The 12,940-nt window shown below is 42.5% G+C and overlaps 1 protein-coding gene across 4 annotated transcripts; it reads left to right on the top strand.

The window, feature by feature from the left end:
- Nucleotides 1–3,703: 3,703 nt before the first annotated feature.
- On the top strand, nt 3,704–11,238 carry LOC148216382 (uncharacterized). Of its 4 annotated transcripts, none has more exons than XM_088137505.1 (3): nt 3,704–3,868; nt 5,788–6,016; nt 6,561–11,238. In XM_088137505.1, the coding sequence occupies exon 3, from the start codon at nt 6,603–6,605 to the stop codon at nt 8,328–8,330; it is 1,728 nt and encodes a 575-aa protein (XP_087993631.1). In that variant the 5' UTR covers nt 3,704–3,868; nt 5,788–6,016; nt 6,561–6,602; the 3' UTR covers nt 8,331–11,238. The 4 variants fall into 4 exon arrangements, with proteins under 4 accessions (XP_087993631.1, XP_087993628.1, XP_087993629.1 ...); XM_088137503.1 differs by lacking the exon at nt 3,704–3,868 and adding an exon at nt 3,886–4,309; XM_088137502.1 differs by lacking the exon at nt 5,788–6,016 and having other exon boundaries at nt 6,561–11,237.
- Nucleotides 11,239–12,940: the final 1,702 nt, after the last annotated feature.

The raw sequence follows: 12,940 nt of genomic DNA, 5'->3' as shown, positions 1-12,940 counted from the left end.
CCCCCCCCCCCGCCACGCTTCCGGGCTTGTGTGAGTGGTTTTGCACGAAAAAGGTCTTAGTCATAATGCGCTAGGAAACAATGCTTATTGCGTTTTTCTGCACGGCTTGTATCTCTCCCTTACGCCCGGTGACTGAACTGACGGGTATGCCTGAGTTTCCACAGTACTCTGGTTGTGCAAAGATAACACACTGACCCCGGTGACTGAATTCACCTGTTTTGTTTGGTTCAGTTCGTAACCCTCGGCAGCAAGAAGCAAAACAAGCTTCGCACTTTGAATGTAGAAAGCTCTTTAACTGACCCGGATAAATGTATTGGATGAACCTGCCAAGTACGTGGGCTGGATTTGCCCAACACTCTGAACCATAAACGGGGCAAGTGTATTCTAGTGTGATGTATTGTGCAAAGTGTAACACACCATGGGAGACTTAACTGGCTGGGTTTGCACAACATGCCTGGTTACTGTATCTGTTTACTGGATGGTCTTGTGACCCAGGTTAAAATGAACCAACTCAATATGTGAATGCATGCCCTTGTTCTTTCCCTGACTCCTTAAGTGTATTTTATAAAGGTGGCTGCTCTGTTGGTGACCGCATAAGAGCAGCATTAGAGCCACTTCCATGGTTAAACCTGGAGGAAAGCATTCCCAAATGAATGGCAGGCATCAGCCAGATCTGATAAACCCATTTAATCTGGGTTTGTTTTTCAATTTGGCATCAGAAAGAGCTTCAATGCTCAACCAACAACTGTTCTAACCAGGATGCCCCCGACTGGGAAAGTTGAATGGGCCGATGGGATCTAAAACTGCTTTTTTGTTGTTGCCATATCACTCTGTTGGCTTGTATTCAGCCATTGACCTTTGTACCAAAAGCTACAGAAATACTATAGGCCTCCAGTGCATCAGTTTTGCTCAGTATCACTGCTGATAAGAGTGATTAAGTGTTAATACTTCTCAGCCTTTATTGCATCAGCAGTTGTTGTCCACGGTGCAATTTGAAGTACGTTGTCTGCTGCTCAGGAGGGGATGGACAGAAAGACCTGCAAGTGGGCTGCTGTGATGCTTTCACATGTTTCGTTTCTGGCAATGTCACTCCGATTTGCTTGAGTCTTGATGCATCAAGACACAGTTCAGTATTCTGTTGCAGTGAGTAGGTGCTATGTAACATGGGGTCTGCCACCTGTAGCTTAGCTCCATGCCCTTCATGGTTCCTTCCATGGCTAGCAGGGAGTAATTGCATCCAGGAAGTGGTCAATGAGCTTTTACCAGTAAGAGGATGTCCTGCCACATACTTTTAAGTAGGCACTGTGCAGTAGCCCCTCCCAAAGAGGTCTTCCCTGGATCCCCCTTAGACAAATATCACTCTGTCTCCAGCCTTCCCTTTCTAGGGAAGTTTGTTGAGAAGGTGGTGTGGCTTCCACTACAGAATGCTTAAAAGAAGCAGATTATATGGACTGCTTTTGGTCAAGATTCGGCCACAAGCACAGAAAAGAAGCAACATGGGGTGGATGACCATCAGGATCTGGAGCGGGGGAGTCCTACTTCATTTTGCAGCAGTTTTTGACACCATCAACCATGACGTATTTGTGGTCCTCCCATGACACTTGGGGATCAGGCACACTGTCTTGGAGCAAGTCTGTTCCTTCCTAAGTGGGTGGCACCAGTCAGTGGGAGGGGAGAAGAGGTTGGCCTGATAGGAGCTCATTTTGGGGGTCTTGCAGGATTCAGTGCTCTCACCCCTACTTTAACACCGGGAAAGGTTAGCTATTGGTTTGAAGACAGTTATCACTATCAATATTTCCACCCCAGTGGGATCAGAGATGCTGTAGAAGTCTTCATCTGGTATCTAGAGGCACGTGAGGCCTTGGTAGGATGAAACAGGCTGAAGCTAAATACTAACAAGGTGCACATTTTGTTTAGAGACCATCTGTGTGCTCCAGTCTTAACTTTGGATGGTTTGTCTTTGTCCTGAAGGAGCAGATCCTCAAACTGGGAGTCCTGCTGCACGCACAGGTGGAGCCCATGGCTGGGGTCCTTCGCCCAATTTTGGCTGGTACACCAGTTGCAGCTTTATTTGGACCTGGACCTGGACCAGGCCCTCGTGACCACTTGATCCGATTGCCACAGTGTGCTTTACATGGGGATGCCTCTGAAGATTACAGAGGAACGTGACTATTTGGATGCTGCTTCGTGCTGATGGGTAGAAGCTGCTTCAGACATCCATATTGTGGGTGCTCCATTGACTGCCAGTAGGTTTCTGGATACAATTCAAAGTGCTGTTTTGACCTTTAGGGCCTTATGTGGATTGGGCTCCTAAGTATCTTCAGACCACTTCCTCCAGATGCTGGCTTCTGCACTGGTTGTTGTTGGAGATGCTTTCAGTTCCCCCCATTTGGGAGGTAACAGGTTCAGAGGTAGAGTTTTCTGGGGTGGCCTCCATTTTGTGGAAAGCCTTCCCTTGGAAATCTGACTTAATGCTCATCCTAGCTCTTTCCCGAGGCCATTTAAAAGATTGATTAGATTGGGTTGGTGCCAATAATTGTCTCACTGTAACTTGATTTTATTATCTTATGTTTTCCATCTTCAGTTTTATAAGTGGGGTTTTATATTTTATGACCATTGCAGCATAATCCACCATGAGTTGCTCAGAGGCGGTGATATATAAGCACTGTAAATGAATAATGGATCATTGCAGCAGTGAACAGAAGAAACAGCAGCAGGAAATCTGATTCATCGCCTGTGATTTCCCATTGTCATGGAAAGGTCTGCCTTTTTTTCTTTTACTAAAATGGAGGGCGATGGAAGGAAGTTGCCTGAGTGGCCATGTCAGATGGAGGTTATTGGAGTTGATACAATTTACGTAAGATTGAGGAGGCTGACATTAGAGTGATGAAATTGCAGATAAGACTGAGTTTGCATAAAACCTCACCACGCCTCCTTTTATAAATTATACCACACCCAGCCAGGAACCACGGCTTCCAAAATACCGAACTAAAACTAAGCAAACCATAGCGTGGTGTATGTAGTATCTGAATCCAGCCACTAAATCACTCACTGTATTAAGCCATTATCTGTTTTAACCCTTGTCTGTTAAGTAAATCATAAAGCTGGGTTCCTATACTGTGCTGAACCCTAAGTCATTATTTACAAATCAGTATGGATGCCCAAAGGTATGTTTTTGCTCTTGTGCACAAGAAGAGCAAACAAGGCATCAGATGCCTTAGCACAGTGTACAGGGTGGGATTAGGGCAGTGCGTGAGTCCATCTGATGTGGGGCATGCACTTTCTGACATTGCCATTGCTGCCCAAGGGTGATGGGACCTGTTGTACAATGCACCTGGAAGACTAAGTGACGTAAGAATTGAAAAAGGGCAAAACAATGCAGTCAACATTTTGCTGTTTGTTTAGAGTGTTGGAGAAACCCAGGTTGTCAGCATTAGTTCCAGATTCACTGTAAATCCAGGAAAAAAGCTTGTGTGCGTGTGTTGGTTTTGCAAACAGAGTACCTTGGCTGCCCTGAAAACAGCAACTGCAGAGTTATATAAGTGTATTTCCACAGACTCACCCCAAGGGTGGTGCTGTTTTCGCCCCCTCCTCCCCGATTCATTGGACACCATGCAGTTTTTTGTGGTGGATTGGAGGGGGAGGATCTGCAAGATGGCGAATCACCAGCCGGATCTTGTTTTATGCCTCTTCCCCCCCCCCCCCCGCCACCTCTCCGGAGCTCAGTGGAATTTTCCTACGTCCAGGCTTATGCGTGTGAGTGTGTGGATGCGTGAGAGTTCAGTTCCAGGATTTTTGGAGGGCACCGAAAGGAAAGGCTGCTTAAGAAGGTATCCAGAGCTTTCTCTGTGTACCTGCCTTCTGTGAGGTGAGATTAATAGATGCAGGGTTTTTGTTATGATGACATCTTTGAGTGCCTAGACTTGTGGGACTGCCATAACTAGCTTGTAAGAATCCAGACAGCCACTAAGTGGCAGCAAAGAGAGACCAAAAACCCTGTATCCTTGATCGATGATCTGGACTTTTGCATCCAGATATGGTAGTCCTATAAATGAGGGAGACAGGCAATAGGTCTCCTTCCCTTTCCCTCTTCCACTCTGCTTTTCTATTTTATGCTGTTTTCCAATGTTGCCTTTATTTTATTGTTGATTAAAAAATGTAACAATAATACTGTTGTAAAGCATCTCAAAAGCTGTTTGATGTACAGCGACTAATGTGAAAGATAACCAACCCAGCCCCGAGGGTCACAAACCGGAAAAGAGGACCAGGAAGAAGGAATGCGGAAGAGAACAAAAGGAAGGGATTGAAGGTGTGGACAAAAGTTTAAGAGAAGCAATGCTTACTGTTTTCGCTGTGCTTCACTGAATATTTTTATCTAACTTGTCTTGAGTACTTATTTTCCTGTAGAAAAGCCAATAATAAATCCTAATAAAGAATAAAGATGATCACACACAGGCATATTCACTGGGAAAATAAGCATTTGGGTTTCACCAAATGATTTTCTTCACAACTGTACGTGCACAGGATCTGCTTGTGTCCACGGCCATGTTAACAACCAAAGGTGGCGTCTTATGTCTAGCGTTAGGTGGGGGGCTGGTTCTGGTCTGCGGTTTCCAAGCAGAGAATCCTAAGTCAGATTCCAGCCAGATCCCAGAGCCACATAGTTGTATGCTGTGTTTCAGAAGATGCTTAGGAAACCCTTCCATATGTTTTAGAGTAGGAAACCAAACAGATGTTTTGATAGGTATGATATAAAATGTATGGCCCAATATATATACTTGCTGGCACAACGAGGAGGAAATTCAGAGGTGCCAAACTGATCAGGATTTGTTAACATGAAGAGATTCCTGAGTTGTGCTGGAAAACTTATCTTTCTGATGGGGCCAAGAGAAAGCTCTCTGTGCTCCCACTGAGACTTAAAATATTCTTCACTGAGATCACCTTCTTTGCTTCTCTTTTTCTGCCCCACAGAAATAATAACTAAAATATCAGTGTGGTTATTGTCTGGAATTCACCCCCCCCCCCCAGAATAAAAGATGATAGAATTTGGGAGGTGCACAGCAGAAATGGCAGGAGAAAGCCTGTATTTTGCTGCTCCTGTTCTGGTGGCAGGATCTATTCCTTTTCTCTCTATAAAACCAAGGTATTTTTGGCAATTATCAGGGACTCTTTATTCAGAATTTTCTGGGCCTTGGGCCCCTAACCTTCTCTAACTTCAGCTCCAAACAGCTGCTGCGGGAAAAGGAAAGGTTTTTTTCTCACGAGGAGCCCCTTTTTTTCCAGCACTTTGCGATGAGCTAAGAGCAAGTAAGAGTGAGGTGAGAACACAAGTGGACCATTTAGTAACATCTGGGCTATTTGACTAGTCTGGCATCGGTTTATTCCCACGCATCCCTGGTTACCAATCATAAGAGATACTCTGCTGGATCGGGCCAAGGCTCATCTTAGTGCATTTTGTTTCTCACGTGGCCTTTGGGGTCCCTTTCCCCCCACTGTTCCCATGTTCCCATACACTGGGATCTGTTGGTAAAGGAATCTTCAATTCCAATAGTCCTTGATAGACCCATCCTTCATTAAAGTATTTCAGATTTTGTGGCAATGAATTCCACAGGTTAATGTTGTGCTGTCTGGAGAAAATCCTTGTGCACTTTTTCTGAACCATGCATGATTTTATATACTTTAGTCTTTTTTTCTAAGCTACAGAAGCCCAAATATTGTAGAGAAGGTGTTTGAGCAACGTTTTGGTTTAATGTCACCTATCCCTTCCTTTGCTTTTTCTTCATGCAGAACTTGGTATCAGTCTGGGATGAATACATGCATGTTATCTGAGAAAGGCCTCAAATGCAGTCCCTTATGTTCTCACACTACTACAACCCCTTTTAGAAGGCAACACACAACTGTGCCTGTATAATTATGTTCGTATAGAAGTGAAGTTAATTTGCCTTGAGTTAATATATGACACTGCCTTGCTTCATACAACATGCTTGAGTCTAAGCCCAGGATAACACAACCCATGGTATGTATGGTATCTTCACATATTATACAATGCTAAGACAATGTCTGGATTCCCACAATATGCTTGAGACACAAACTATCCAACCCTATTTTAAGATAGCTCAGCTTCTATCTGTACTTAATGAGATCCAGTCACAAAATATGGTGCAGGCCATAAACACCTGTTAATAGAGAACTGGTACTCTGCCAGATGTGTGCAAACTTCTGTTGCTGGTTGTAACTATTTATAACAAGAACAAAATGCATTTCTTCAAAATTGAAACTGATCAGAGTAACCTGAGGAGCACAATATCTCAAGAATGACTCTTTGGACATTGAATATCAAAAATAAGACAGCTACCAGATTTAGTCTTAAACAGGCCGCATCCTTCACTCTAATCTGTTTTAGTAAGAAAAGTAATTTATTTCTAATTGTAAATCGGGTGACAATAAATGTGCATGGTATACAATATTTAATATGAAGTAGAGTATATTGATTGAAGCTGAGGTGATATTTAGAGTTTATCTATCTTTCCCGAATCTCTCCCTGTACTTTGTTCCTGCAGTATTCCCAGGACTCAGCTTTTGAGCAACACTGAAGATAGAAAATGCCTAAAAGAAAATGTGTCTTTACTGAAAAACTGAAGCAGAAATATCCTCACTTTCGCAAAGGTAGAGATGACTATGAAGCAGAGTGCTTGGTCTGCAAAGCTGGTACATTTGTGTCAGTTGCACATAAAGGTGCCAGTGATCTGGAGTATCACATGTCCTCTGAAAAGCACAAGAAAGCCCTTGGAGGAGACAATTGGTCTGCAAAGCTGACTGAATTTTTTGTGAATCCAGGCACCAAAGCAGAGGATGCTATTGCTGCAGCTGACAGCACTCTAGCGTTCCACGCTATCTCAAATCACAACAGCTACAAATCAATGGACAGTACCTCTGACTTGTTGAGAAAATTATTTCCTGATGCAGACATAGCTCAAAGATTTTCCAACACCCAAACCAAGACCGAAGCTATTGAGAACTCTGTGCTTGCCCAGCATGCAGTCAACATTGACCTGAAGGCACTTGAAGAAAATTGCATCCCTTTCTGTGGAGTAGCTATAGATGACAGCAATCACAGTGCAGTGAAAATGTTCCCAGTACTTATTCAATATTATGACTACAGGAATGGTGGCTTGAAGACCAAACTCCTAGAACTTCAGGAAGCACCCACTGAGACAGCCAATGCTGTCTCAGACTATCTTGTCAAAGTTCTCAAGAAATATGGATTGTTTCAGAAATGTGTGGCGTTTGCAGGGGACAACTGCAACACCATGTTTGGTGGACTTCGGCAAGACGAAGAGGCGAGGAGTGTGTTCACCAAGTTGAAGAAAGCACTCCAGAGAGAGACTTTAATTGGGGTGTACTGTCCAGCCCACATTTTGCATAATTGCATCCATCACGGAGCAGACACCCTTGATGTGGACATTGAGAACATCATTCTAAAAATCTACCAGTACTTCCACATATACACAGTACGGACTGAATTCCTACAAGAATACTGTGAGTTTGTCGAGGTGGAATATAAAAGACTGCTCTCCCACAGCAAGGCTCGGTGGCTGTCCTTATTCCCTGGCATCACAAAACTGCTTCAGATGTATCCAACCCTGAAGTCCTTCTTCTTGGCCCAGAGCAATCCACCTACTGTGCTCAAGAACTTTTTTGAGCACGAGTTCAGTGAGCTGTACCTTTGGCACATGCATTCGCTCATGAACGCATTCCATTTGCACATTGAAGAGATGGAACGGGAAAATAACTCCATTGTGGAAGTGATGAAGACGTTGGACTCCGTGCATACCATCCTGCTTGATCGTAGAGCTCAGAACTTCATGTCCTTAACAGTGAAGGGGATGCTTGCAGAGAAGCGCAAGGAGGGACTAGAGGCAGAGTGCGACACCTTCTCTGATGGAGTGCATCGTCTTTACAGTAACTGCATAGAATACTTGGAGATGTGGATGGCATCTCTGCAGGAGTTTTCCTGCTTCATGTGGATGGCTCTCAGTGACACACCAAGCTGGAGTGATGTGGAAGCATGTATAACATACTTAATTGAAAAGGGTGTAGCGGTTGATGATATCAAGTGTTTTGATCAGTTCAACAATCTGAAAAAATTTGTTGAAGCTTCCAGTGATGAAGAAGAGTTCCAACATCTGCTTTCACACCAGAAATGGACCAAATATTTTCTGAAAGCTAAAGCCATTGAATGCTATTCAGAACTGTTAAAAATTGCACAGTTCTTCTTTGCAATTCCCTCCCATAGTGGAAATATGGAATGGAGTGCTTCTTTTCACTGATAGATACAAAGCCTGTGTGTAAAGGAAAGGACCTGCTTGAAACGTTCCTACGCCTACAATTTAAGGACATACAGTACTGCACAAAAGTTTTAGGCAGGTGTGAAAAAATGCTGTAAAGTAATGCTTTCAAAAATATATATTGTAATTGTTTATGTTTATCAGTTTACAAAATGCAAAGTGAGTGAACAGAAGAAAAATCTAAATTGGGGGCAGATGGGTGGGGGAGAAATGTAATAAATGAAATAAAAATAAATAAATAAAATCAATATTTGGTGTGACTACCCTTTGGCTTCAAACCAGCATCAATTCTTATACTTGCACACTTTGTACACTTGCACAAAATCAGGGATCTTGTAGGATTAGAGTCAGGTGTATGATTAACCAATTATACCAAGCAGGTGTTAATGATCATCCACTATGTAGGTTGAAACACAGTCATTAACTGAAACAAACAGCTATGTAGGAGACTTAAAACTGGGTGAGGAACAGCCAAACTCTGCTACTAAGGTGAGGTTGTGGAAGACAATTTCATGTCACAGGTCATACACCATGGCAAGACTCAGCACAGCAACAAGACACAAGGTAGTTCTACTGCATCAGTAAGGTCTCTCCCAGGCAAAAATTTCAAAGCAGACTGGGTTTCAAGATGTGCTGTTCAAGCTCTTTTGAAGAAGTGCAAAGAAACGGGCAACACAGGACTGTAGATGCAGTGGTCGGCCAAGGAAACTTAATGCAGCAGATGGAAGAGACATCATGCTTGCTTCCCTTTGACATCGGAGATGTCCAGCAGTGCCATCCGCACAGAACTGGTGGAAACCAGTGGGACCCAGGTACACCCATCTACTGTCCGGAGAAACCTGGCCAGAAGTGGTCTTCATGGAAGAATTGTGGCCAAAAAGCCATACCTCTGATGTGGAAACAAGGCTAAGCGACTCAACTATGCATGAAAACATAGGAACTGGGGTGCAGAAAAATGGCAGCAGGTGCTCTGGACTGATGAGTCAAAATTGGAAATATTTGGCTGTAGCAGGAGGCAGTTTGTTCACCCAAGGGCTGGAGAGCGGTACAATAATGAGTGTCTGCAGGCAACAGTGAAGCATGGTGGGGGTTCCTTGCAGGTTTGGGGCTGCATTTCTGCAAATGGAGTTGGAGATTTGGTCGGGATCAATGGGGTCCTCAATGCTGAGAAATACAGGCAGATACTTATCCATCATGCCATACCATCAGGGAGGCGTGTGATTGGCCCCAAATTTATTCTGCAGCAGGACAATGACCCCAAACATACAGCCAATGTCATTCAGAACTATCTTCAGCGTGCGGAAGAACAAGGAGTCCTGGAAGTGATGGCTTGGCCCCCACAGAGCCCTGATCTCAACATCGAGTCTGTCTGGGATTACATGAAGAGACAGAAGGATCTGAGGCAGCCTACATCCACAGGAGATTTGTGGTTAGTTCTCCAACAGCCTACCTGCTGAGTTCCTTCAAGAACTGTGTGCAAGTGTACCTAGAAGAATTGATGCTGTTTTGAAGGCAAAGGGTGGTCACACCAAATTTTGATTTGGATTTCTCTTCTGTTTGCTCACTTTGCATTCTGTAAATTGATAAACATAAACAATTACAATATATATATTTGAAAGCATTCTTACTTTACAGCATTTTTTCACACCTGCCTAAAATTTTTGCACAGTACTGTATGTTGGAAAGATTTCTGTGCGTGCTTTGCTCTAAAGAGAAATATACATGCACACCACAGGAAGAAACAGAAAAAGACTCTTTTGGGGTGTAGCACCTGTATAGAGCTTTAGTGCATCATCTGAAATCAGAAATAACAGTGACTTATTTTAATGTTTGTTCTGTTTTTGTTTAACACTCTTCTTTTGCCTTGGTGTTGCTTGAGATCTGGCCTCTAATCCCTTTCCTGAGTCACAGATCTTTTCACTGAATTACATCTGGGATTGCTTGCAAAGCTGAAGGGAAAACTTTTTTTTTCCAAGTTATTTTTATTTTGAAGGCAGTTAGCTATGTCATGAAGTTGGCAAACTCAGAGACTAGCACAGAGCAAGATGTTATGCAACTTGTGATCTTCTGCCTGAGCTTTGCTATAAAGGTTTCTTTAATAAAATCTGAAAAATAGCACTATTTTGTAAGTTAAGATTTCAGTCCATTCCCAAGGAATTCCCCTTTAACTGCTTAATAGCTAGCCCTCTTTCACTGTTTAATAGCTGAACTGATGAATAAAAACCCTTTCTTTAAGTTATTTTACCAGTTAGTGCTTCCTGCTTGAAAAAGACTTTGAAGGGGCCCTAAGGCAAGAAAACCTATTTTTTTTCCACTCTCCTTGTTCCTGGAGAAATCTGACAGCCACATCTGGCTCAGAAAGTCAGCTTCTGGTTTATAAGCTAAATAATTTGCTAAAAGTTACAGAAAACCTGACACAAAGGGCATCTGGATGAGTCCCAAGAGAACTAAGCTGAGCAAGACTGCGGGTGAACCTCTAAAGCTCTGATCTCTTTAGCAATCCATCAAACCCAGAGAGAAGACCCCCAGTGCTGTATGATGGACCCCGTGTGAGTATCAATAGGGGACATTACTAATGAATTATCTCTTTAATAAAATTATACAGTACTCAAAGTATCAGACTCATGCCTGGGTTGTCCTATAGCTCAAGCAATTCTGCAGTGCAGGACTGATTTTGCTGGCTGGAGATTGGGGTGAAGTCATTTAAACTGCATTAACTTTGTGAAAAATAATTTCACCTAGTAATCCTCAAAATGAACCAGAAGAGTGGTGAGAAGTGCAACTTTTCAAAAGAAAAGGAAAGAGAAAAATTAGGCACTTTTACTTTTTTAAAGTTGCCCTTCATTCACCAAGGTACCAAGGTAGAATAAATAGAGATTTAATTAAACAAGCATTTTACAAAACCAATTGCAATTAAATCTTTGAATTTAAAGTGCTCAAATCCTTATTTCTTGCTTGCTCCATAGATACTAATATTCAGAGATACTAAAAACTGTGAAATCTAGAGATTCTGTTCCTAACTTAAAATAGCAAAATTCAAATTAATGCCTTGATTAAATCACCCAAAAGTTTGGGGAGTAGCTACATGACTTTCCACAAACCCTTCATGAGGAGAGAGAGTTAAAATACAGGATTAATCTCGAAAAAAAGAGAGAGTGGTTTAAGTGGAGTGTGGGAAAAATTATGCAAATATAAAAATGCAAAATTGAAATTACAATAATGGTTACAGAATCATAGAGTTGGAAGGGACGATGGAGGTTGTCTAGTCCAACCCCCTGCCCAAGGCAGGAGTCCTCATACCATCTCGGACAAATGGTCGTCCAATCTTTTCTTGAAAACCTCCAGCGATGGAGCACCCACAACTCCGGGAGGCCAGCTGTTCCACTGCTTAATAGTTCTCACTATCAGGAAATTCTTCCTTATTTCCAGGATGGATCTCTACATCATCAGTTCATCATCAACAGTTAATTAGAGCTATATTATATGCTTGGAAAAAATCGCAAATCCCTTGGAAAGTTTTCCCGATTACAACATTTCACTTATGAACTATGCAGCAAAAGAAAAAATATCACTGTGATCCATTTTTAATATATATTCAGCCTTCCCCAGCTTGGGTGTTCTTCATATACTGTATGTTGGACTGCAATTCCTATTAACCACAACCAGCAGGCTACAGTTAGCTGTCCAATAATGGGAATTGCAGTCAGCATGTTTTGAAGGCACCAAGTTGCAAAGACCCATCAGTGAAAACTTAATTTCAGGCCTTCTGGATATCTTGGGTTATAACTATCCCCACCCAGCTGGCCATGGGAATTGTAGTCCAACACATTTGGAAGGCAGTCGGCCTTTGAAAGGTTGTACATTGGTTAAGAGGCTGGATGAGAAGCTTTACTAACAACACACTACTGTTTAAGAACAAGACAGCAGCCTATAATGTAGAGGGTAGCTATTCCAGGGTGGTTAATACTTTCTCCACGTTTTTCATATATCATGTTTATACAACTTTCTTAACTCAGTTAGTGAATAAACCTAATTGGATGGCTTTATATAAAACATACAAAACCATAAAAAGACCTCCAAAGATGAATGCTAACCAGGTTTAACATGTGGACACAGCTGCTCAGTCTAAGCTGACTGGGTTAAGTGTATTGTGCAAACAGGGCACCAGTATCTATACAAAGTTTTATGGATTTTTATGGACAGACATAAGATCGCTGACTAAGGTGTCAGTGGATTTGCAAGCTGGTGCGAGTCCTCACAATAAATTCATTTGATCATCTCTGCTCAGATGACCTTCCTTTGTATGACCCACAAGTCAAAGAGGGAGGGAAGGAAGGAAGGAAGAGCAAGCTTTCAGTGAAACTGAAAAGCTGGCATTTGGTGTTAAAATCCTTTACAGCAGATGTGTTTTTGTAGGCAAATGTCATATATAAAACTGAAAGGAGAACATGGGCATCAAAGGAAAAGCAGCAATGCCTAAGGCAGACAAGGATGAAGTCAATGTGGAAGAAAGTCTCTCTTCTTTCTCTGGGCTCAGAGCAGGACGCTGCTTCTAGCAAAGCTCATCCAAAGGATGAGTCACTGGGTTCCCA

This window comes from Python bivittatus, unplaced genomic scaffold (assembly GCF_059951505.1).
Source record: "Python bivittatus isolate LINGU-HERP-01145 unplaced genomic scaffold, Pbiv_v1 ctg000180_np1212, whole genome shotgun sequence".
Lineage (NCBI taxonomy): Eukaryota > Metazoa > Chordata > Lepidosauria > Squamata > Pythonidae > Python > Python bivittatus.
The sequence above is the reverse complement of the archived record's forward strand: the minus strand, read 5'-3'. Positions and strand labels throughout refer to the sequence as shown.

Coding starts and splice junctions, on each gene's coding strand:
- LOC148216382 (XM_088137505.1), top strand. CDS start 6,603: ATGCCTAAAAGAAAATGTGTCTTTACTGAAAAACTGAAGCAGAAATAT.